General features: G+C 47.2%; 2 protein-coding genes across 8 annotated transcripts in view; both read right to left on the reverse strand.

The window, feature by feature from the left end:
* Positions 1-1,465: 1,465 nt before the first annotated feature.
* Positions 1,466-10,298, reverse strand: FEZF1 (FEZ family zinc finger 1). Of its 2 annotated transcripts, XM_049641744.1 has the most exons (6): positions 9,861-10,298; positions 8,690-8,825; positions 3,627-4,500; positions 3,253-3,387; positions 2,901-3,033; positions 1,466-2,472 (listed from the first exon to the last, which is right to left on the reverse strand). In XM_049641744.1, the coding sequence occupies exons 3-6, from the start codon at positions 4,425-4,427 to the stop codon at positions 2,114-2,116; spliced, it is 1,428 nt and encodes a 475-aa protein (XP_049497701.1). In that variant the 5' UTR covers positions 4,428-4,500; positions 8,690-8,825; positions 9,861-10,298; the 3' UTR covers positions 1,466-2,113. The 2 variants fall into 2 exon arrangements, with proteins under 2 accessions (XP_049497701.1, XP_049497700.1); XM_049641743.1 differs by lacking the exons at positions 8,690-8,825; positions 9,861-10,298 and adding an exon at positions 7,037-8,666.
* A 9,468-nt stretch (positions 10,299-19,766) lies between these two features.
* The window catches only part of CADPS2 (calcium dependent secretion activator 2), a 545,032-nt gene continuing 539,728 nt past the window's right edge, over positions 19,767-25,070 (reverse strand). For all 6 annotated transcript variants that reach the window (XM_049641753.1, XM_049641747.1, XM_049641748.1 and 3 more), the window contains one exon: positions 19,767-20,511. In XM_049641753.1, the coding sequence (XP_049497710.1) occupies positions 20,341-20,511 (171 nt within the window). In that variant the 3' untranslated portion in view covers positions 19,767-20,340. The remainder of the gene's footprint in view (positions 20,512-25,070) is intronic.

Here is a 25,070-nt window from a genome sequence, read left to right on the forward strand (position 1 = left end):
CCAGTGCGCGAGGGCGGTGGGATGCCGAAGGGCGTGCGTCTTTGGGTAAGAGCAGAGGGGAGGCTGGACCCCATGTCTGCACGTGGAATCAGTAATTCCCCGTTCTCGGGACCCTCGGGTGCAACTCCGCGCCACGCGTCTGGGGCTCCCCGAACCCGAAAGGGGCCCCGAGTGGACTGGGTGAGGGTGTCCAGCGGGGCCCGCTCACCCGCTCGCCCGCGGTCCTCTCCGGGGCTGTCGTCTCCCTGCCCTTTGGGCCGCAGAGGAGCCCCTCGGGTCGAGGGCTCACCGCGCCCGCGCCAATCCTTCCCGGCCTTGAAATGCAGATTCTGGTTGCCAAGGAAATCGCCGCCTTGCCCCCGCGGTGCCCCCGGCCCAGGTTCGTTCTTCGTCCCGCCTCTGGCTGAAGGCGCCACTTTGCCAGGAGCGCCACAAAGACGTGCAAAAGTGAGGCGGCACAGCACATTTTTAAACTCGTTCTCCGCGCCTCTCTCATGCAACCATCGGGGCGCTCCAAGAGCTAGTGAGGCAGCGCTGCCCCAGGCGCGGGAAGAGAATCTAGGCTTCTCTGGAGCCTGTGCCCGCGGTGTGGATCTGCGGTGGATTGTTCGCCACCACCAGGACAGCAGATAGCGCCAGGCCGAGGGGAGGGGCCGAGACGCACCCTGCGGGCGGGCAAGGGTGCCGGGACCGCGGTGGCGAGGCGGGGACCCCTGCGGCCCGCTGTCCCCTGCATCTCTCCCCGGATGTGGTCCCGCTGCGGTGGGATGGCTGTGCTGCTCTGCGAGTTTGTCTGGCAGCTTCTACTGAGCAGCTAATAGTATAACAACCCGGCTTTGATAAATCTGAACTAATTACCCCTCTTAATTAAAGTCTTTAGCAGTTGTTTCACTGTTTTGGCAAGAAAACAGGAGAGACTTGCAGTTAGAAAACACCAGAGCCCGAGCTCACAGTGGAGCTGCTGATTAACACTTGAAGCATTTCAAGGACCTGGCACCCGACACAGTTTGGTTTTCATCCATGTTCCCTCCTTGATTGGAAGTATATTCGTCTATAAACATATATACACATAAAAACACGGAGGATCTTTTTGCCAGCTGTGTACAAGTGCCTGTGTGCATTCAGGATGCAAACAATGGATACCTTTCTGTATGGTATTGTCCTGATGCACGTTTGGGATGTATATTACACACATCTCCTAGATACGTTGTTTCCATTTAACCAGCACTTCAAACAGATCAGATGGCCCAGGACAAAGACGTTTGTTAAAAAACTTCACATCTTCTGCCTCTGAACTTTGTCAAATTTCATTGCTTTGGGCTGAAGTTGTAACTGTGTAAAGAGACTATTATTTTGTTCTTGGTGAATTTCTCAGAACAAACATTAGGTGGTACTAACCCAGGGTTGAACTTTCAAAGAATGTGGAAGGATGAGGGGGTCAGAATAGTGATCTCTAGCTGAATAATATGAACAGAGCCCTTACGTTTGTTGATTAAATAAGCATGTTCCAAGTATTTATTTCCAACAGTCAATGAATCAATTTTCACGTGCAAGAATCAAAACCAAAATTCAAATTCATCCATAATGAACCACCTTTTTCTAGTGTGTGTGTGTGTGTGTGTGTGTGCTCACGACTGTGAAATGTGCCTTTACAGGCACACACATCTATGCGTGTATATATAACATACACACAGTGTCTTGTTACCTCAGGGAAAGAGGAAATGATAAACAATCGGCAGGCATCTTGAGACCGCAGAATAACACAATGGAAATATATACAATAATAAAATTAAAATGGTGCAGCATTCCCGGGTAGGATAATACAGATCTCAATAAATACAGAATTTTGTTTAAAAAAAAAAATCAGAAAACAAAACCCCCAATTTTCTCATAATCGTTAGTGCGTATATAGGATATAATACACAGAACCATTTAGCAGGTGCATGCAAGAGGCTAAAGGCGGGGGAAGTGCAGAGGCTTCTGGTAGGCGCTAACGTGGGCCCCAACACGCCCTGGGGTCTGCAGACCAGCTTGGGTCTGCAGGACCAGCTCTATTCCCCCGCTGCCTCGGTAGTGGGGCCCGAATGCGGCTGGGAAGGGACTTTGGCCTTGATCACTGGTGGGCCGGGTGGAGCCCGGGCTGCAGGGGACCAGGGGGCGGCAGCGGCGGCGGCAGAGGCGGCAGGGTGGCAGGCGGCATCTGCTGTAGAGGGGGCGACGGGTCCGTGCCGGGCTCCCCAGCGGACGTGCGGGCCAGCCCCAGGCTGCTGTCGTGTAGCTTGCGGACGTGCTTCTTGAGGTCAAAGTTCCTGCAGAAGCCTTTGCCACACGTGGGGCACGTGAAGGGCTTCTTGTCGTTGTGAGTGTGCATGTGGAAGGTGAGGTTGTAAACCTGGTGGAAGGCCTTGTTGCAGATGCTGCACTTGAACTGCTTCTCCCCGCTGTGGGTCAACTTGTGGTTTTTGTAATTCCCTGAAACAGACAGATGACAGGGACGTGGGTCTAAGTTGAGAGCTTGAAAAGAGAGGAGTGGACTATTGCAAAGCAGGAGGAAGAGCTGCCACAGCTCGTACAGCAGGTGCGGGGCTGCGCTGGGCACCTGCACGTCTCTCCCCACGTTTACTTGTAAATATCAGCAATGAGGCCATCCCCTCCACATTTTAAAACATATTTATTAACCCAATTATATAAAACGAGAACAAGCCGCTGGGAAATACCCCTCACTGTATAAACCATGTCTTTCTCTATTACTAATCAGATGCAAGGGCAGGAGGTTGGAATGGCAACAGATGCACCAGTAACTAGGTGCACTTTAAAAATCATTTTTCTAAAATACCCGGAAAAGATTGGAACTTTCAGTAAGGCTACCGGTGAAAGGCAACGCCTCCTGCGTTCTATACCTTTTTGATGAAATCCTTTGCCACAGAATTCACACACAAACGGTTTGTAGCCTGCGTGTATTCGGGTATGCGTGTTTAAAGTGGAACTTCTATTAAATGCTTTGCCACACTGGTTACATTTGTGAGGTTTTTCCTAAGGGGAAGGGAAGAAAAGCAGAGAAGTTAAGGTATTTTGTGGAGTCCTGGAAACTCAAAAACACACTAATGCTGTCTCCCGTGTTTTTAAGCAGAACAAAGGCAAAAACATGGCATTTCCTCCTGTCCAGCTAGCACATTTTAAACCTTTTGCTAAACAGTCAGGGTTTAGCGGCTATTTTTCTACCAACCGTTCCGAAGTAAACCAGGAACACACCTGGGTATGAATGATCTTGTGCCTGCACAGGGTGCTGGCTTGCCGGAAGCCCTTTCCACACACTTTGCAAACGAAGGGTCTGGCTCCTGTGTGCACTGGCATGTGACGGGTTAAGTTATAGTGTGCGTTAAAGACCTTAAAGTTAAACACATGGAGAACAGGTTAGCCCAACAAGTACTTTGAAATTAAGCGCGGCAGAGCAGGGGGAGGGAGGAAATAACCTTATAGAAAAGGTATACAAATAATTACAAAATAAAATGAAATTTGAAAGAAAGGAAGGAGGGAAGGAAAGAAGGAGGAAAGGAGGAAGGAAGGAAGGAAGGAAGGAAGGAAGGAAGGAAGGAAGGAAGACCTCCCTCCTGCATAGTACTTGCCTTTCCACACACTTCGCAAGTGAAAACTTTGGGCTTGGTATTAGGAGAGCCTCGGCTGAAGTCAGAGGTTTTGAACGCGATTTTTTCCGACAGAAGCTGGGCGCTTTCTTTCATATAATGCTGCAGTTGAGCCTGGGACAAGTCTTTGAAAGCTACTCCCGAGGGGTACTTCTCCACCGCCGGGACCACCAGTTTATTTCTTTCAGCTAAATACGTTTTTGGCTGAGGGTGCAGAGGGGAACTGAGGAAGTAGGAGGCCACCGGGTGGATGTTAACGCCGGCTGCCGGGTGGCAGGGGCCGTCACCTCGATTCAGGTAGCACAGGGCTCCCATGGCGTGGAAGGAAGAATGGTTGACCACACGGGGCCTTACCAGCTTGTACTGCTGCAGCGGCAGCGCGTCCCGGGCCAGGTCGCCCTTGAGACTCAGCGCGCAGTTGAGCAGATCGCTGCAGCTGAACGCGGGCGCTGCGGGCGCCGCTGCGGGTGCCGCCGGAGCCTCCAGACTCGCCTTCCGCGGCTCCGAACCCGTCATTCCAGCCTTGGAGCTCGTATCGTACGCCACAGGCACGAAGGGGATCATGCAAGGGATCGACGAGTTAAGATGCAAAGAGTGCTTGGGGTCCCCCTTGGGCACGGCTCCCTGAAGGAAGTGGGGGACGGGCAGGGCCTTGGGCTCTGGGGTGCGCGCCATGATTCGTTCGATGGAGAAAGCCAAGGGTTTGGAGGTGCTCATCATGTTGCCCCGGGCCGGAGCAGTAGCTAACATTTTGGCAGTCGCGTTGTGGCAGCTACTGTCCATCTCTGAGTCGCCAGCGTCCGTCAGCCGGGGCCAGGCTGCGCCGTCGTTGCCTTGTTCCCTGCTTGTCACAGACCTGCGGAGAGGAGGACGGGCACCATCACCACCAGCAGCCTCCTCCTCCTCCTCCCCAGCATCACCAGCCGAACCTGCCTGCCCAGCCCAATGGACTCCTGCCAGCCCATCGCAGAGTTCTTGGCGCACCAATGACTCGAGGACAATCACTACTTATTTCTATCAATAGAAAGTGTTGTGTCAATAACGCAGCCAAGATCTCGCCAATCGTTAACTTCCAAGAGGAGAAGGTAAACTAGATAATTGCTCAATTCGCTTCCAACAGTCAACAGGAAAACTTTTTTTTTCTCCGCAGTCAGTGACTACTTTTCATTGGTGAGTGAAGTTCCCCCGCCCAAAAGAGGCGGGGGCGCTCTTCGCCGCGCGGCACGCCCTCCCCTCTGCGCGCAGTCTTTCGGGCGCACACCTCGCTGTCCTCCCCCGCCCCTTTGCTTTTTCCTCTGTCTTTTTAATTCTCAATCTGCTTAACCAGGCTTTAAAGGCCAAGCAAATCTGAGATCAATTTTCTCGTTTAGCTCTAAGTGACATCATCTAAAATCATTGTGCAAAGGCTAAATAAGGAAACGGAGTCTAATTCAGGGGCAAACGCCCGGCTATATTTATGAAACGCCAGGCTCCAGAAAGCCACGGCCAGGAAGCCGACCGCAGCGAAATCCGAGCTTTCTCTGCACGGTTCCGCCGGGCCGACACCGGGCCCAGGTCAAAGCCGCGCCGCCTCCTCCGCAGCCCTCTTTCTAGGGCTCCTCTGGGGCCCGGGGCTGAGGACTCCTGGCATCCCGGAGTCTCTGCGGCCCGAGCCGAATCTGGACCACTTGGAAGACGCCAGCAGGTAACTGGCCTCACAAACGTCCCTGAGAATTAAAGGCCTTGGGAGGCTTGTTATGTATTTGTGGTTTTGTAAATGTGGTACCTTGACAGAAGTTTGGGAAAGCCGCACTCCATCCACAAAGTTGAGAAGGAGTTGCAAGGCATAGGCGCGTATCACACGACAAGAAACCTCGGCTGCGGCCCGACCCCACCCCCGATATACACGAACACACACGCGCGCGCTTTTATACGTTTCCATTGAGAGCCCAGAAAAAATATTTCTGTTAAGTACCTGCTCTCAGAGCTCTCTCGGAGCATTTTAGATACTGAAAGTTAAGCAGAGAAGGGAAACAACCTATGATTCCACCCCCAGCCCTCCATGTCCCTACTGCTGGAGTCCCCACCACTTGTCAAAGCAGCGCAGGAGGCAGCCTGGGTGCGTGTGCTCACCGCGCGGCGGCGAGCACCGGGACCTGCGGGCACGCGAGCGCGCGGAGACCTAGTCCCTGCAACGCCCCAATATGCCGGCGCCCCCGGGTCTGGCGCCTCGGTCAAAACTCTGCGAGGAGCGGTAGAGCGTAAGGGGTGTTCCTGGAAGGCTCCGGTGGCTGCTTCTCCGTGCTGCGCGGGTTCCCGCCGCCTAGGCAGGCGCGGTCCGGAGCGCGCCGACCACTGCAGCGCTCACGCTCCTGGTTGCTCCCCTTTGCAAGCCTGCGATCCCGCAGAGCTTAGCCGTGGGACTAGCGGCTGCGAGGCGAGAGATCGGCGGCCGCGAGCCCGAGCCACGAAGTGGAGGAAGAGCGCAAACGTGCCAGTTCAGAACCCTGCGGCCCGCAAGCCCCTGGGAGTGGCCACCCGCTGCAGCCCAGGGTGCCGTCTACCTGGTGAGTTACCCTCAGTGAGTGCGTGTAGAACGGGTGGTGACGGGTGGGTGTGGGTGACTTCTTGCAAGAGGCCTGGAAAGGGTCAGCAGTGGGAGCCTGGATGCAGACTATAAAACCTGGGATTGTTGAGCCTCTGAGCAATGTCACCCCAAAATGAGAAGTTGGACCCCAAACGGAGGAAATTTGCCCCAAAATAACCCCTCCTCCCTACCACAATGCTCAGCACAGGCCACTCACTCTGGCTTTTCGTGAGGGTCTGCCCCGCCCCGGCCGTGCGAGCCGAGAGGGGTGGACACTGCAGAGAGCCAGGGCTGGGGACGCGCGCCTTGTGTCCAGCGGCGGAGCAGAGCAGCGGGATGGGTGGTGGGGACACGCAATTGCTAAGGATGTGGGGGAGGAGGCGTGAGTCCTATTGGAAGTTGGAGGCAGCCAAAGGGCTAAATGGGGAGAAAGTCTGGATGCGACCGGCCTTAACAACTAGGCCTGGGAAATGCCTCCTTTCGGGTCTCGGGGTGGCTTCGGGCTGGGAGGCTGCAGCCGTATACAGGTGCAGGGTGAGGCGAGCTTAGGGCTCTAGAGCCGAGTCCAGAGAGAGGCGCCTTCGCGGCAGATTTGGGCCCGGGCTCAGTCACCCAGGGTGCACCCAAGCTGGAAATTTCCTTTCCTTTTGCTGTTGGGGCCTCAGACCCTGTCTTCTCTTCTTCCCTGCTCAGACAAAGAGCTCGGGGACGGCTTTGCTAGGGGAAAGACGGGGTGGGGGTGGGGGCGGTGGCGTCCCACGACAGATGGGTCGCCGTTAAGACTTTAATTGCTGCCTTTTGGGGCAGGTCAGGTTTCCTTTCCTACCTGCCACTTCCCAACATCGAAAAATCCCCCTCACGCTGCACCCCTCCAACATAGGGCCAGGTTTGAAGGAAAAAGCAAAGAAGCACGAAAACAGCCTGGCTCTGGAAAGCTTCGGAGCGCCCAGCTGACTGGTACACCTCATCAGCTTCCGGAGCGTTACCTGCCTTCTGGACTGAATGCCACCAGTTTGTTTTACGTTCGTCGCGTGTCCCTCCGCACTCCCCTCTCCCCCTCCCCCACTCCCTCCTCCTTAACGGCCAGAGTCCTGTTTTTGACCTCGGTACATTTCTCCTTCGGTGGACACCGAACTAACAAGGAGAATTACTGGCTAAGGGGTATACTTATTTGTATAGTTAATATTTCCAGTGTTTGCTTTTCACTGGTCTTTTCGGGATTTGCCTTTTTGACAAGTGTTTGAAAGTAAAGTGTCATGCGAGTTAACACAAATATTGCAAAGTAGCAATTATGCCCTCCCTTTAAAACATCAGACCTGAGTTTGCTAATCCTAAAGACTGAAGAGGTGCTTTTATGAAATCAAGGTCTTGATATTCCAACATTGGTTAATGAGTATCTTCTATTCAAAACCTAACTTAAAGCTCTTACTTAAAAAAATACATCTGTATTCAGCCAGAACTGCCGTAAACAAAATGCAAAATGTATTTAGGAAGGGCTTCCATCGTCTTGTCAAATCTGTCCAGTACTTTGGGTTTTCTTCCCCACATCTGAAAGATAACAAAACAAAAAAGAAAAGCAAAGCAGAGCATATTTGGCAAATTCAGAAGCTTCTAAAACTGTTCATCACTTAAAAATCGGTTATTAAAAGAATGCAAGACAGCCTTGTTCGTTTCATTAATGGCAAATAGAAGCAGTTATAGTTTCTTTGGACTTTCTTTGAGACTCTTCTAATCCCCTTTTTGGTCAGAGCCAGTGATTTAAGTGTCCCACTCCTTCCCAGTCACAGAAAGCCAGTATTTAAATCCTTGTGGGAGGGGAGTATTAAGTGTGTGGTTTATCCCGCCTGAGATGTGCTGAGGGAAGCAGAGCAGCCCTTGATATGAAGAGACCTTCTAAACTCTTAAGACCTCCTGAAAAAATGCGAAAAATTTCTACTCTTCTAAAATAATTTCAAGTTCTCTCTTTTTTTTTGCCTCGGGAGCCCAATTTTTATTTCAGTGCTTCCTAAACTTTGTTCTTGATTGTTCAAGAACTTGCATAATTTTCACAGGTTTTTAAATTTACATTCCTGTCACAAGCAAATGCAGTTTTTGGTCAAGACTATTGCAATCTGAAATAAAAGGCAATATAATGGAGCCATTGATTATAATCCACAATCTTTCCCCTCTTCTTCTTTAATAAGCCACAAAGTGCTGTTGAGTTTTTAAAAAGGAACACATGGATTAGAAACTATGATAACTTATCCAACCTTCTGCCAAGTGCATGAATTCATCTCTGCTCATGTTTTTAGAATTTTCAGGCCTCTCCAACATCCATGGCCCTTGCCTCTTCATCAGAAGTAACAGCCTGCCTTCCCTTTGCTTCTTAGTAGCTACTATGAGCTCAATGGAAGAGACTAGATTATTATTCCGACCACCCTGCCTCCCCAGGCACTAGGACCCATCCACAAGTCTTCCTGTTTAACAAATAGCAACCTACCTGCCTTCTGGAGGAGGAAAAACATTCCTAAATTCTTCTACAGTTTTACTCAGTCTTTATCTCTGACTTGTCTTTTGTTACTTCCTGTAATGTGTGATGGAGGTGGAGCGTTGGAGTAGGCCCCAAAGAGGGGGATCTGCAAGGTTCAAAGGAAGAGTCTTGTTGAGTACCTCAGATTAAGTTAATGAATACACAGTGGGAACTAACTTTCCAGCACATCAACAAACACAAGAGCTACGAGTTCCGATTTGAGGCTACTAGTGTGCTTTTAGTTTGGCAGCAAATAAAGAATTTTTGCTAATTTTGTAGAGCGTGTGAAGGGCAGTGTGCTCGGTTGGTTGTGAAGGAGGGGTCAGTTAACTCACCGAGCTCTCCTTTCTTCTGGGGGAGGGGAGGACGGAGCGTGGTTTGTTGTTTAGACCTTTGTTGTTACTATTTATTTCTTTTTATTGGGGGTCTCGGTTCAACCTAGTGGAATTATTGTCCTCAAAACAGCATTTACATATTAAATCGGTTTGTAAAAGTAAAGGAAGAGCCCCAAAGGTGAGAGCTATTAATGAGCCGGCAAGCACTACAGACAAGGATCACCTGCCGCGGGTTTGTTTCTGCCCCTCCACTAATGCTGGGGTTTTTCTCACCCGTTCCCACAGGCCTGTGAGGTGTGTTCCCTACAGACTGCGACTCAGAGCTGGACTTGGGGGAAAAAGAAGTTCAGAAACAAGCAACCCAATGTTTCCAACTCGTCCGAGAAGCTGCTACAAGTCAAACTACAAAAGTCAGACAAGTTTTGCTTGCAATTTACAAGGTAGTTCTGGAAGCCTGGGAAGTGAACAATTAGAAGAGGACGCCCCAAACACGCTCTTTTGTTCTGCACTGATCGCTGGTTGTGCAACTGGCTGATTATAGCTTTTCAGCAGCAGTCCCCAGATAATTTTTACGAGTCATTTTTGTGGTCAAAATAAAACCTACATTCGACACCGCCCGATTCTTTCCTTGATACTACCCACGAGGTTTAGAGCAGTTGTGATGTTCTTTGCAAACTTTCTGATTTCCCGTGAAATAAATGTCTATAATAGAAATTCAAATAATACAGAGCAGAGGAGGAGCTTAGAAAAATGGAGAAGCAACAGAAGTCAATGAAAATCCGAGAGCCTTTTATCAACGTAGTTACCTCCCGGACCCCGGCCGTCGGTGGCTCCCGGCCGGGAGCGCCCCGCGCCGACCCGCTGCCCTCGGCCGCCTGGGCGTCCATAACGGCGGCGACCTCGGCGCCCCCCGGCCCTGGCCTCGGACGGGAACTGCGTTCCCGCTGCGGGCGCCGGAGCTGAGGTGCCCGGCCTCACTCACGATTCGTTTGCCGGAGCAGAGCCATTTAAAAAGAAGTCCGAAGTAAAACCGAAAAGCTGACAACACTCCCTGGCTGGGATCTCCACTTATTGGTTCTTGCTCACGAGTCCCGAACGGTTAAAAATGACGTCGGCAAGGCCGGGGGCGACCGGGCTCTGTGACCCTGCCTTGGAGGGGCCGACTAGGGAGGCTGGAGCGGCTTAGAGGGGACTGGGAGCCGGGGCGCTACTCCCACCGCCCGCCGCCAGCCAGACCTCCCCGCCCGCCCCCCGCGCGCTGGGCGTCCGGCGGGGCTCCCGCGCCCCCCACCCCTCCTGCCCGCGCCGCGCGGTCGTCGCTTGGATCCCTCTGACCTCCGGCCTCGGGGCCTCCACCACACCTTCGCGCCCCGCGCTCCTTTGGGGCGCGATCTCGCTCCTCCCTCTCCCCGCCGCACCCCCGCGGATCCAGCGACGGCTCCGTCCCTCCCCTCCCCACCCCCAAGGCTGGTGGGAGATGGGGGCAGTCACCAAAGGGTTTCGGGCGGGGATGCCGGATCGGGTTTAGAGACCAAGTAACAGATGGCGGAGAACTCCCGTTTGAAAAGTTTCTGAACAGTCGCTAATAGACTTTCTTTGACGACTCCGGGTGTAACTGAAGGGTCATTTAATCTAGATGTCAAGAGAAAGAAAACAGGCCTGACGCCGTGGCACGCCCAAGAGGGAACCGGAGCATCTTTTTATAAGTTTTGCCTGTCACTTTCAGTTTCCCGGAAAACACTTCCTTAAGCCACTTTTAAACGGGGTGGTGGGGGCACCTGTGAGCTCTCCTCCGAAAACCTTTCGTGTCCATTGCCCTCTGTTTCAGTGCCCGCCCCAGCCGCGCGAATCCTGCCTTCGGAGCCGTTCGGCTTGGGCTGCCAATTGTTGGGTGTCTCCTGACGGTCTCGGGGAAAGCGAGGGAGTTTTCTAACTCGATTCTTCGGTGGAAGAGTTTCCTTCTGCCTTCCCCTTTGGGCCCCACCCTCCAACCTGAACTTTCATTCCGGTTCCTGAGCTCCCCCTGCCAAGCCCTTCTTCCTTGCTAAAGGAGGAGAGGGCATGACTGTGCACGGAGCACAATACCCCCACAGCCACCTCCAGCTACTTTCACAATCCCTGAAGGACGGAGGGGGACGCTCAGCCACTGGCCTGGGCCCCCTCTCTTGGTGGAGGTGGCGTTCTTCTGCGACACCCGCCCCCACCACCTTAGGCCTCTCTCAGACCTGATCCTGTAGGCATTGCACATGTTTCAAAAGTTGAACTGTGAATCCCAGGCTTTAAGGAATCTCTCCAACTTTTACGATGTTAAGTAAAATTACTCCCGTCTTAGTTTGAATTAGTTTGGAAGTCTTTTTTTCTTTTTCTCTTCCCTCTGTGTCCTCTTTGAGTTGTTAACTCTTTGACTTTCGCTGACAGTGGGTCCGCCCTCATAGCTTCCAATTAGACTCACAGGGGACGAGGGTACTGGAAAGATCGCGAAGCGTTCAGCGCCCCGCGTCAGTGCTGACGCTGGCAACAGGGGAACAGCATCCCGCGGCCCCCGGCGACCTCGTGGGGCCGGCCGGCTGCTGTCACGAACGTGTCTGCCGAGGCTCCTGGGGCCTGGGTGTCAGCCCTGAGCCCCTGCCGGCCCGCGGGGTCGACGGTGGGGAGAGAAGCTGGGTCTGGGTAAAAAAAAAAAAAACAAAAAAACAACACACAAAACAAAACAAACAAACAAAAAAACCCACGGAAGGATAAGAAGGCTGTGCATCATTCAAAGACTGAATGGGGTCGGTTCCCGCTGCCTGTGGAGGGGGAAGAAACCCCTCCTCTACCTAACCCTGTGATTCACAGCTTCTCATAAATTTACATAATACAAAGGCGTAGATGTAAACCTAAAGGACAAAAATAATAATTCCACAGCACATATTCCATTTTCGCACCGTGGGCCTGGAAAAGTTCCCGGTGTTGGCACATGAGCTGATTTCCAAAGCTTTATACTCATGACGGAGAATAACTGAACTTTCACACCACTGTTGAAAGAAGAGGCGGAGAGGGAGAAAACAGGGAAAGAAGGAGAAATTGGCTTTAATGACGCTGATTTAGAGTTCTTACGGAAAGCAAAACAATTTTAAAAATTAAGAGCATATGCTGCGTTCAAAAGGCAGCAGGCATGATAATAATTGGGGTTCCTTACTTTCCAAAGGATCTCTTCCCCTTTTATTTGGCAGATATCGACGTTTTATTTGAAGAGGAAAATCATTAGCCTTTAATATTAGCAGAGCATTCCAATTTATTATTTCTCTAGATAAGTGACGGCCCCAACATTTACTGACAGAATGCCTTCTCTGTCGAGAGGGCTCCAACCGGCCGATTCACATAGAAGATGGAAAAGGGAAAGGCGGCAGCTACGAAGTACACGTGATCGCTGTCGTTGCTTTTCTAGGATTCGTGTTTTTTCTTTCTTTTCTGAATTTGAACTTGGATACCACTAGTAAATTCCAAATCCAGAGCCCTATTTTCCTAATGATTCATCCTAATGATGTGGAATCAAATGCGGGACATGGGCAAATCCAGCCGCAAGATCTGTGGGACCCGAGCGTCCCCGTATGTTAGCCACGATGGCCTCACTGGTGTTAGTGGCCTTTGGCCTCGCGCTCCGCTTCTGCCAATGCTCCTCGCGTCCAGCCGCGAGTGGGCATCGGAGCCCGTCCCTCATTGTTTAGACGTGGGTGTGGTGGTAACTGGAAATCGCAAACGGGAAAGACCATTTTCCCCCTCCTTCTCCTGCATCTTTCCGTTCTTCCAGCTTCTCTTGCCTCTGCAAAACCCGTATGCAAAACTAGCCATTATAATCCCCTTTCCTTCATGTTCCTTACTATCCTTCCATTTTTTTTTTTCATGTTTATTTACTTATTTTGAGAAAGAGGCAGAGCATGAGCAGGGGAGGGGCAGACAGAGAGGGAGAGAGAATCCCCATCAGGCTCTGCGCTGTCAGTACAGAGCCTGATGCTGGGCTTGAACCCACCAATATCTAGATCATGACCTGAGCCAAAGTCGGATACTTAACAGACTGAGCCACTCAGGCACCCCTCCCCCCTTACTATCATTTTAAAGCTGGATTCTTCAATTGTCCATTGAAATGGACAACAACCTTTCCCCTTTTCTAAGACAGTTTTTCGTATGTACTTCTATCACCAATTTGTCCCACACATTTTGAGGGCCGGATTAAATGATGCCAGTTTCCTGCCTTGCTTTGGCCTCCTAAAGCAGAGTGCCTTCATCTGGGGAAGGCCACACAGCTAGTGGACCCCTTGTTAACCACAACAGATGGTGGCAGTTACCCTTTGCCTTGGATTGTTTTTCTGTGAAATGGGACTAAATCAAAGCCTATTTCATTCTTGGGAGGCTTGGAGACTGAAAAGAGATTTTAAAATAAAACTACTTTACATATGAAAAGCTATCTATCACCTTGTTAAAAAGTTAGGCTACAAACTTTTGCAAAAAATTTTTCAGAAAATCTGTATTTAAAAAACACCCCTTCGGCTCAACGATTTGATTTCTGGTTAAATACATGGACATGTTAAAATGCACATAAAGAATCACATTTGCTAAATTATTTTTCACAGCCTTGAGGATTTTCCTTATCCTTGGGGGCCTGCTCTCCCACATTCAGTCCTAAGGTCTCCAGGGGACACTTTCTTCTGTAGAATGATGAATTAACCTTTCACAAAAGCTTTTCAAAAATCCCAGTTTGATTAAAGCACATTTCATCTGTTTAGAAGCACTTATGCATTTCTAAAATTAATCAACTTTTTGATAGACTATCCTAATTATATGAAAGAATACACCCAGCAATCACACAATATAACAACAACAACAAAAAAGCCTGGGCAGTTTGAACAAATGACAACAAATGAGATCCTTTAATACAGCAACTCTGAAGTGTGTTTTAAAAAATTATTACCCGGCTCTGGGAGCGGGGGGGGGGGGGACCTGTCAAAGCTCTCTCTTGCCACAATCAGCTGCTACCCCCGTCTTTCCACGTTTCACTTTCCAGTTTTTGAAGTACAGTCCTGCTGGGTTCTGACCTTTTGCTATATAACCCCTCTTTAATGAAACTTTTTCTACCTCCCTAGCAGTATCTCCTTCCAAAGTTACAATTCGTTGTGCTTCCTTGGCATTTTAGAGAAATGCCCTAAAAAGTTTCAGCATTTAAACGTTTCTTTCCACCAATCACACCCACGAGAGGTGTTACTTGTTGGTTGGCTGTTAGCAAGGAAGCAGTGTTAAGAGGCAAGTCAGAATTGATTTGAAGCAGAAAAGGAAATAATTTGACACACCACTTTTAATTTTTTCAAAGGTACAACTTGTGTGTAGGGGACCCAGAAACAAGTCTGTGTCTGAGCCCAGGAAAGGGTAACTCCTCTGCCTGATGATTCTTGAATTCAAAATAAACTCTTCACTTCCTCTCTGACTTGAGAACCACTGATCCTAGGGATGGCCAAAGATTTTATTTTATTGATTTTTTAAAAATATCTTTTAGTGTTTTATTTATTTTTGAGAGAGAGAGCACACCCTAGCAGGGGAGAGTGGGGGGGGGGAGGGGTAGATACAGGATCCCAAGCTGGCTCTGTGCTGAGAGCAAGTCCAATGTGGGGCTCCGACTCAAGAACCACAAGATCATGACTTGAGCTGGAGTCAGGTGCTCAACCAACTGAGCCACCTAGGCGCCTCGGGATGGAAAAAGATTTTAGACGAATATGTCTAGAATATGTTTATTTACTAAATTTTATATAAAAATTTTTTTTAGTTTATTTATTGTGAGAGAGAGAGAGAGAAAAAATGAGAGTGAGCAGGGGAGGGGCAGGAAGAGAGGGAGAGAGAGAATCCCAAACAGGCTCGGTGCTCTCAGCTTGGACCCTGCTTCCGGGGCTGGATCCCACAAACCTTACATTCATGACCTGAGTTGAAATCAACCCTCCCCCCCCCCTCCCGCCCTTTAAGGGACTGAGCCAGCCAGGTGCCCCTATTTGCTAAATTTTAACAATCACCCACAAATAAGCACATAAATACAGTCACTTTTGATGTAAAGTTATGAAGTCCTGGGAGTTAAAGGCATCTGTGGCATTCTTCTTCCTCTATCTGGAACCCAGAAGCTGCAGGCAGGCTACCTTACAGGAATGATGAAGGTGGGGAATATCCCTCCAGTTATAAAAGTAGCTCTAGTCCCAGCCCAAAGCAGGGGGAGTATCTTGCCCTTTTCTAAGTGGTGAGTGTCTTCGTCTCCAAGGCCGCCGAGTGCCTGGCCCCAGCATCACCAGGGCACGTGTCTCCCTCGCCACGGACACGCTGGGATGAGCCCCTGGGGCTTGCCCTCGGCCCACGCTGGGCCTCTCAGCTATTGGTATTTTCACGACAGCCTACAAGGGCTGGCAGTTCAGCACTCTGGGCCAGGACTCGGTGCTGACTGTTGCCCTCAGTGTCAGCCGTTTTCGCTCGACTTCCGTGGGGCGCGCTGGGGCGGTTTGCGGCCTCCTCTGCTTCTCTCGGTTCCGCTTCGAATTTTCCAAGCGCTTACTGTGTGAGCATCTCTGGTCTGAGACTCAGGACGCCATTCTAGGCCTCCTTAAACTTTGGAAAACATTAATGAACACTAATTTGCCCCTTAAATTCTCTTGCACTTAGAACCTACTGGGCAGAGGCCGAGGTCTGAGATCCCTCACTTGTGGTCTAGCACCTCGGGATCACACCTGTCTAGTTTCTGAGCCTCTGACCAACTCCATCCCCCAAAGGCACGTCTCCAGCTGCCTTCCCTCCCTCCGGCCGCTCCGGGGGCTGCTCGAGGCGAAGCCGGCCCTTTCGGAGACCCGACAAGGTTTGCCCCTCCCCGTCTTCTCCTCTCCTCCCACTAGGCTGGCCCTATATATAACCCCGGAACCCTCCAGTCCACTGACACGCCGGGGGCGAGGCTGAAGATCCGCTGAGCTGGCTGTGATGCAGAAGGACCCTGAAACCACCGCGGGGACAATGGCTGTAGAATGGTGGTGCGCATTGGCAGAGGCAGGACTGCCACGATTTCTTTTGAATCCATTCCTCACAAAGAACTAGTTAGTATTGGCCACAACTTATTACCTGTCTCTAATTCTTACAACTACCTGCCTTATTAAGTCCTCGTCTTACAGTGAGGTTCAGTGACTTGCCCAAGGACACAGAGCTCAGAGGCGGGGAAGAGGTGTAGCTGTTAAGACTCAAAAGACTCAAACCCAGGCTTCTCTGGCCCCAAGGCCTTGCTTACTACGATCTCCAAGCGGTGTCCTGTGCACCTGTTTCTTGGTATTAAATCAGGGGTCTTCATTTGGGAACCACATCGAATTCTTCTTCTCTTCTCGGCACTACACTCTCACACTCCACTGCCTATTCCCTTAAAACAATCACATCTTGCACACGGACAAATGGCGCGACTGACTGTCGGTCGTGACTTCTGGAACGCAGGCTCAGCGCTTTGCGCTCAGTCTCTATCCGCTTCTACTCCTCTAAGTATCTTTCTTCAGTGTCACAGAGAAGAGCAGATTAAGGCATCTCTGCACCCCATCCTTCAGCCAACGCTGGGGGTAAGCCTCACCCTTGGAAGGGGAAGGGGGGGCAACTGCCAGCCGCGCGCTTCGGGCACTGCGGGGTCTCAGCTCCTCTTCGCCTCCGCCCGGCTGCCCAGGCCCCTGGGCTCGACTCCGTCTGCAGCAAAGTACTGGAGCCAACTCAGACGTCCGCTTTCCCCGAAGGTTGCTGCCCGTCTAGCGAGCAGCGTTTGAAGGGGGAAAGGAGACCCGCTCTCCACCGCGCTCGCCGCACTGGGGCAGGGGGGCGAGTTAGGAGGGCCCCATGTAAAGATAGGACGAACACTGTCTTCCCGAACTCCCACAGACCAGGCCTCCAATTCCGCGCAAAACTAACAGGGGTGGGGTGGGTCGAGGGCAGTCGGTGGGGGCTGGGCCTTGCGGCGAAGGCAGAGGCGCAGAGCGCGCGGGGGCCGATCTGCTTGCTCTTTGGGCGAGTGTTTACCCCGCCACCAGCGGCGCGTGAACATCTCTCAGGAACATCGATCTATCACCTCCCTTTAGGGACCCGGACCGGGAAATTTCCATTTTCTGTTTGGGGAGTAAAAAAATAAAAGCGACCAGGCTCATGCTCGAATCTCCACGCTCAGGTCTTTCTACCAGACGCCAGGCGGGAGGGGATGGGAAGGCAGGCTCTGAGCTTCGGCTCGCGGGGATCCTGCCGACCGCCAGCGCGCTCGTCCCGTACGCCGGGTGCTGACCCCGCGTCTCCGCGCGTTTGCAGGGAGCGGGCAGAGAGGGTTGGGGGCGCGCGCCTCTCGGACTGCAGGAGGTCGCAGCAGGGAGGGGCTCCATGAGCAGCGATGGCCGAGTGACCTCCTTCCCACCAAGCGCACCTTCCCGGATCTCAGGGACCCGAAGTCTTCGCGGGCGAAGGAGGGCGGCGCCAGGCCAGGCCGGGCTATGACCGTGGGGGGCGGGGTGGGTGCCCCGAGACACTTTGCACGGGCGCTTACTGCAAAAGTAGCAGGAAGTCCTTTCTGCAGAGCGAGGGACAATGAACAAGAACTAAGGGGAATTCAGGTGGAAAAACCCGTGAATGCAAGAACGACCCACAGATGGAGCTGAGAGGTTTACGTTAAGCTCTGTGTGGTTCTTTCCCTTTCCGGGAAAAGGCATTATTATTCTTTTCTCCATGCGTTGGGAGAAACTTTCCTTTTAGACGTGTTATTTAACAGATCCATTCCAGCTGGATATTGGACTGCATTAGTTATTTTCTCCTGCAACACTCACCAAACTGCCCCCCAAACGCACTTTTTGGCCCTTGCCCAAAACCATTTAGGAGGATAGGACTACTTCTTTGAGTTGAAAATGATTTTCACTTCAAAAATTTTGTTAAAACTTGTTCATCTTTCAATTAAATTCCTTTAAATGAAATAATACTTTTTTAAAAAATAGTAACACTTGGCTTCCTTTAATAGACAGATGCTTGGGTATTCACCCTAACAGTTACACACACCGATGAACAATTATTAAGTCATTTCAAGCAATTTGCAGTTATGTTGGAGAGAATTTCTGGGCAAAAACCCAAAAGTGGTACTTCATTCTTTTTCAGTTGCTTTATAGATTTCTCTTCTACGCCTCTTTGTGGCTAAAAGGTTAGTCCACATAGTCATCATAAACTTCTGAGCATCCCCACTACCTGCCTTTGGCTCTGCTGTTCTCCCTGTGGAAGCCACTGAAGGTTGGAGTGGGGAGTAGAGCTTTCAGAAATCTCCCGAGTACAGAAGGGAAGGCGCAGAGAACCCGCAAATCTAGAGAGAAGCTACAAGAGGCTGACCAGCCAAGAGAGCCAGTAGGCAGGTGAACTAGATCAGCAGGGAGATCCGCCTGGCCCCAAGGGCTTTCCCCTGCATTTCTGAATTGGATCAGCTAGATATTTCCTTTCATAGGGCTGGAGGGGGGTGAAGGGATCAGTCATCCGTCATTCCTACTTCAGGAAAATATGGGCCAATTACTTAGAGATGAGCTGAATCAAAGACACAGACATTTAGAAGAAAACAAGGGTGGGTAATTTGCAAGTAGCCAGCCATTTGAGCTGTGCGGCAGCAGCCGTGGAGAGGGTACCACTGAGTTTAGGCTGGCACAACTGGACACCTAGGGGCCCAAAGAGAGGATGATACTGGATGTGAAGGTGAAGACAGGGAAAGAGAGCATTTCAGGAAAAACTGACTTTCCCCAACACGGAGTTGGTAGAGTTAGTTTCTAATCCAGGAAAGGGGAAGACATCCACTTTCATGTTCGTCCTGTATCGTAGGGCGTCTTACCCCCAGGACCCAGATTTGAGCCCAAACCAGTAGTACATAATAACTGAATTAAATGGATTTTTGTGGGCTAGTCCAGCTACTGAGACACCATTTATAACAACACAGGAGAATGAATTTGGAGGTGTAAGAAGTCGGTTTCACTTCCAAAATTCCAGAACTACAGTTTACATAAATTCAGGGATACCTCTGCTTATTCTGCGTTAACTTACCTCATTCAAAGATTATTTATGAATGGATGTAGTAGCACAATATGAATTTTAGGAAAAAATACAAAATTAAAACTCAGAGAAATTACAAAGTATAACACTATTATTTTTCAAAATTATAGTAAGAAAATATTTTGGAAGAAGATATAATAGTTAACTAATATGTCAATTGCTAGTTAAATTACCAGCATTCCTAGTATTACTTTTTATTAGTTAACACTGCTAACGTTAATAACGCATAGGAGTATGTAGTCAACATCACCTTTGCTATGGAAATAGACTGTGGTAGTAACTTACTCTTTTAACAAATGTGTGTGCCTTCTAGGTGCAAAAGCACTGTTGATATCTTTTACTCATTTGATTGTAAACAAACAAAAACACAAAAACACAGAGACAAATTGTTGGGGTTTTTATAATACTGCAAACATTTTTTTTTTTTTTTACTGCATTTAATTTACACAAGTCTAATAAATACAGGAGTGGTTTCGACCAAATAGATTTTTATTGCCTGCAAGCTGTTACACTTAGAAGTAGGAGAATATGGTATGTTGATGGCAGCACATTTACTACCTTACACTTTGGGATTTTTTCTTACACTTGAAAGGAGGAATGTTCAGAATAAAACAAGACACAAGCTGATGGATAGTCTAGTCTATATTTGGGTTTGGCAGTCCTTGAAGCCTGCAGATGAACTCAGAATACTAAGAACAGAGGTTAAAAAGTTTTTACACACATCACAACAATGGCAAATTAACTACAAAAAAAAAAAAACCCTCACACATAAATGATAAACTATTAAATACACACCACTTTAACAAGGGCACAATAGAGCTGGCACAGTGATCCAAGTAGCTTCTTCTCACAATGTCACATTATGAGAAATACATATCTCATTTCACACACAGGACACTACTTTGATGTAATTACAGACGGAAAAGTCAAATCTTCCAAAAAAACCAAAAAGTTATGTTCCAATCACAAAGCCAAAGCTCATTTTAGGTCAAACTACACAAAAGAGACTAAATCTTTAAAAATCCCCCCAAACCAAGAAACTTGCCATTTTCCCCTTTAACTCTGCTTCCAGGTTCACTCTTTACAATGTGGAGTGAAATACCAGCATTTTTTTATTTGGTCCAAACAATCAATGTAATTACAAGGACAGGGTACAAAATAATGTCAAGGTCCTCCTTCCTCCCACAGAGCTGGGAGTTATTAGCCTTCTTCTTCATCACTGTCTTTCATGGTGATGCCCTGAAGTCCTCCTCCTTCCGAGACGGAGGCTGTAGCCTCCTCGACTGTTAAACGTCTGTGCAGAGTATCGTAGGTCTTACTGTTCAGTGTGCCTTCTAACACACCCTGAAGTCGGAAGTCCCTATAGGTTTTCTGGAAGAAGAAGAAAGACTTTGCTTAGATAGCTCACGAATTGTATGGATGGACGTCCGTATGTATCCTCCGTTAGCATTTCAAAAATAATGTGGGACAATTCACTAATGGACTCAGATTGTAGCTGCCCATGTCAATCAACCTGTTGGTATATTTCTGGGGAGAAAAAGAAATGAGACCTCGGATCATGCTTTTCAAAGTAGAATGACTCTGAATAGATCAAAATGTTCTGACAGATGACAAGTGAAAAATATTGCTAATGGCACAAACTTTACTATTTGGATAGCTTGAGACAAGGTAAAATGATAGGCACTTATGTACATTTTTAAATGAAGGAATTCTTAGTTTTTCAGTTGACATGTCTTTCCTTTAATACTGAAAAACACATTTTATGAAATGTATTAGCTTTTTGGGGGAAGTGTGGAGGGAGATAATTAATCCTATTATCAGTAAAAGAAGTTTGCATTTTCAGCATTTGTGAATTACAACATTTATTTATATGTACCACCGGTTAAAAATTTGTGTACACCCAGAAGTCTGGATGAATTCTGCCCTTTCCTTTTGAAATTCCCTTGGAATGTGAAGTGTCAAAATTCTGGTAGAAAGCTTCCACAGATGATAAATACAACATGTATTTATATTTTCTGTGAAAAGTCTATTATTTGATGTATTATATGTCAAAAATAGAACAAACGTCATGTTAATGTTTATAACATGAATCCTAAGAACAATGACAGGAACAACAGAATTCTGGGTTCTGTGGCACTTAAGATATGTCACCTAGAAAGCATCGCTTATTTCACTGATCCCCTTATGTGCAATTTTCCTCATATAAGATTTTTTTCTGAGACTAAACAGGACTGGAATTTTATTAGTTTTTTTTTTTTTTTAATTGTGGGAAAAATCTAGAATTAGTTCAGTGTGGAAACAAAACACAAATGAAGATATCCCATTGTGTAGAGTCACTTCTAAGGCTGTCTTTAATGCTAAATATCTTTCCAGATTTTGTTTACTGTCCTGTGTTAGATTTAGAATATTAAACATTCAGATTTTAATGGACTGGCCTCAAGTATCAGTATCAACATGCCACCATTGTTCTAAATGTTTCTAGTATGTACTTGTGTTGTTGTCTGCTTTACACTTAATAGATGAAAAAAGTCAAGTAAGAAGGAATGTTGTACTTTCTGGCCCAATATTACGACTCCAATAGCTGGAAATTAACATGAAGGCATGCTTGATTTCGTTCAACAGAATATATGGAAGGAAACTTTTAATATTCACACAGTTTCATTGAAGGTACTTATTCATATCAGGTAGGAAATGCTGATGAATAGCACCTTAATCCCCTTGATATACACACCTGGTTTACTAACAGATTTCGGGGAAGGAGCAAAATCATTACAAGGTTGTGGGGGCCGTTGGTATTTTCACATTTTCCTGTCTTTTTTAATCTGATGTATGCCCCACAGTATCATTATAAGTTTAAGAAGTGATATGCCGAAAGCAAGTATGGAGGGTGAATAATTTTTTTCTCATCTGGATCATTACTTGTTATAAATAAAATTCATATTTGAAAAGTCTACCACCTGTCCAAAAATAAACTGAACGGTGAGAAATGCTGTGGAGTATCAGAGGTATCTTAACAGCCCATAAAAATTTGATTCAGAGAGTGGTTTCTTAAATGATCAAAACTGTTTTTACTTACATTTTAATATTTTTAGATACTTACACCCCACTATCCTCATATTCTCTTTCTAAGGTGTTAATCTCATTATTACTAAGGTGGCACTCTCTTATACCAAAACCTCTGGTAATTTGCATCAAAACACATGGGAATGGCTCTGAAGGGTAAGTTTTATCCAGAAAATCTGGTAACTAATATACACAGTAGTATTACCCCAGAGATTTGTGTTCAAGACTGTAACTGTTTAACAGTTTGATTAAAACTATGTCAAGTACACAAATTACTCCATGTACCTGACATGAAATATTGCATAATGCATCTGATATGAAATATTGTTCCGTTAACAATTATATACTGAGTTTAGAAGTCCTGCTTTTTTGTTTTATTAGAATTGACTTTTCTTAGACTTAGCTTAATTGTCAGTAAGTTGGCCAGGACAGATTTGTGTTGTAGATCTGCAGTCCTGTAAATCTGCTTTCTGATTTATGTGTAATTAAGACTCTACTGCCTTATTTTATCACCAAGCAACAGGTAGTTAGGGGAGCTGCAGGACAGGTATCCTTGTGATCTCTCTCTCTCTCTTTAGAATTCATAAAATATTATTGGCCCTTGGACATCCTCTGTGGCTGGCAATGAAGGTCTGCTTAGTTCTTATTTAAGACAAGGGCCTGCCATGGGGTGCTGTTCACTTGTCTTCCTATCTCCTAGTAAGAGCAGCTGATCTACGTTAACTGCTTTTAAATGTCATAGGGCCACTCGGGAGAACACAAATCCATCCGCCACTTTGAAGATTCTGTTTCTCCCCCTCCTTCAATAAATCATTCCGATGTTAAAACTGCGAATAATTTCATAGCCCTAAACTCTCTGTGAATCTGTTAGTGGAATTTGTTTTCTTCTCAGCGAGTGACATGAATGAACTGATTCGTATCTAAGTGTCTTTGTGGGCCAAAGTTGGCTGTAATATACATCTTGGTGGCATCTGGGTCTCCAGTGGGCAGAGAAGAATGACTGTGCCTGTAGAGTAAAAAAACCGAACAACTAGCAGTTTGGCTCCTTGGTAGAATGCACTACTCTGTAGTAACATGCTGGCTAGCACCGGGAGATGTGGATGGAAGGAAAGCCTACTCAGGGGCCTTCACAATTGTATACATGTGCTTTTATACTTATTATTTTTTATTTTAGAGAGAGAGAGCGTGCAGGCATGCGAGTGGACAGGGGAGCGGCAGAGGGAGAGGGAGAGAGAATCTTAAGCAGGCTCCATGCTGTGGAGCCTGACATGGGACTCGATCTCATGACCGTAAGATCATGACCTGAGCCAAAAGCCAGAGTTGGACACTTAACCGACTGAGCCACCCAGGCACCCCTGTATACATGTGCTATTTAATAGCTTCTTAAATTCACTGAAAAATGAACATTACAAATATAACCATATAGGTTCTGAAGAATTATGAATCTGTGTACAAAACTGGTTAAAGTCTGTTTATACTCAAAGTAGGAAACAATCAAAACATTAAATTATTAATTCATCCTGATTTTCTTTGTGAAAATAATAATTTTTAATTATTATATAAAGCTCTACAATTTGATTAAATGTATCAGCCAAAGAAAGCATTGGTTGAGTCTGGGGACCTGCTCGTGAAAAACAAAGCATGGAAAATCAAATATATTCATGAAATTTATTTCCATATTTATCAGTCTTGACTGTTGGTAGCCATCAGGAAGAATATGTTAAACTAAGATAAATTGATTGGTGTAGAGTACAATGGAAATGCCACTGCATAATTCGTGACATTATCATTTTATTCTGCTAAAATATTCACTGGTGTTTGATCTTTAATTGTAATGACGTGTGAATATGAGAAGATGAAGAACTTTGAAAGATGATGGGCTAATAAATAGAGATTTTTATTCTAAAAACAAAGTAGAGAGCTTAACAATCCAGCCAAAAATGCCAATCAGCTGAATACGTAATTTCTGACATCTTGAATGCAATAGATGTTAACTTGAAAATATGACTGATTGTTAGGTAAGCAGCTAATCCCAATATTAGTCACAGTACAGACTGCAACCTCAACATACACATATATGTAGAAGGTATACACAGATTCTGATTCTCTTTTATGAAAAACAAACTTCATTTGAAAGCTCTCCAAGTCACATTAATAGAACAAGAAAGAAACATTGCAGAATCGAAGGCAAATATGAACGTATTATTGTGCACTTTCGGTTTCTTTGTAAAACAAGTAACACCTGGTAAGAAGTGTTCTGGACCAAAGTTATTTTTTCCATTGAAATGTCATATGTTCAGAGGTATTAAAAATTAGTGGGCGGCTATAATTTTACTTGTTCTTTATGACTAATCATGATTGCTATTACTGTGACATTATAGGTCTGGTTCTATGTTCCGGTAGATTTGCCAATTTCTCACTTTAGAACAGAACTTTCCTATTTATGGGTCTTTCTAATTTGTGATAACCTGTGTGTCTATGGCACAAAATAATCTGTATTCTAATTAGACTACAGGAACCTAGAGAATGATGGAAAATATTTTAATGTGGTTAAAACTTAATGATGTAATGCAATAGTTCCTCTCAAACTTTAACATCGGAATCACCTGGAGGACTTGTTAATATATAAATTGCTGGGCCCCAGAATCAGAGTTTCTGACTCAGCAGGTCTGGGGTAGGGCCCAATAATGTGTATGCCTAATGAGTTCCCAGGTGATGCTGATATAAGTCAGAAATGACACTTTGAGAACTACTGTGTGTCGCATATGCACATACATACACATAAATATAAACATACATATTTGTGCCTATATGCACACACACAAATATATATATATATATATATATATATATATATATATATATAT

The sequence above is a fragment of the Panthera uncia genome, chromosome A2, assembly GCF_023721935.1.
Source record: "Panthera uncia isolate 11264 chromosome A2, Puncia_PCG_1.0, whole genome shotgun sequence".
In the NCBI taxonomy this organism is placed as follows: domain Eukaryota; kingdom Metazoa; phylum Chordata; class Mammalia; order Carnivora; family Felidae; genus Panthera; species Panthera uncia.

Coding starts and splice junctions, on each gene's coding strand:
- FEZF1 (XM_049641743.1), bottom strand. Junction 3,388..3,626: donor CTTGCGAAGTGTGTGGAAAG/GCAAGTACTATG, acceptor TTTAACTTTAAG/GTCTTTAACGCACACTATAA. Junction 3,034..3,252: donor ACAAGATCATTCATACCCAG/GTGTGTTCCTGG, acceptor CCTTCCCCTTAG/GAAAAACCTCACAAATGTAA.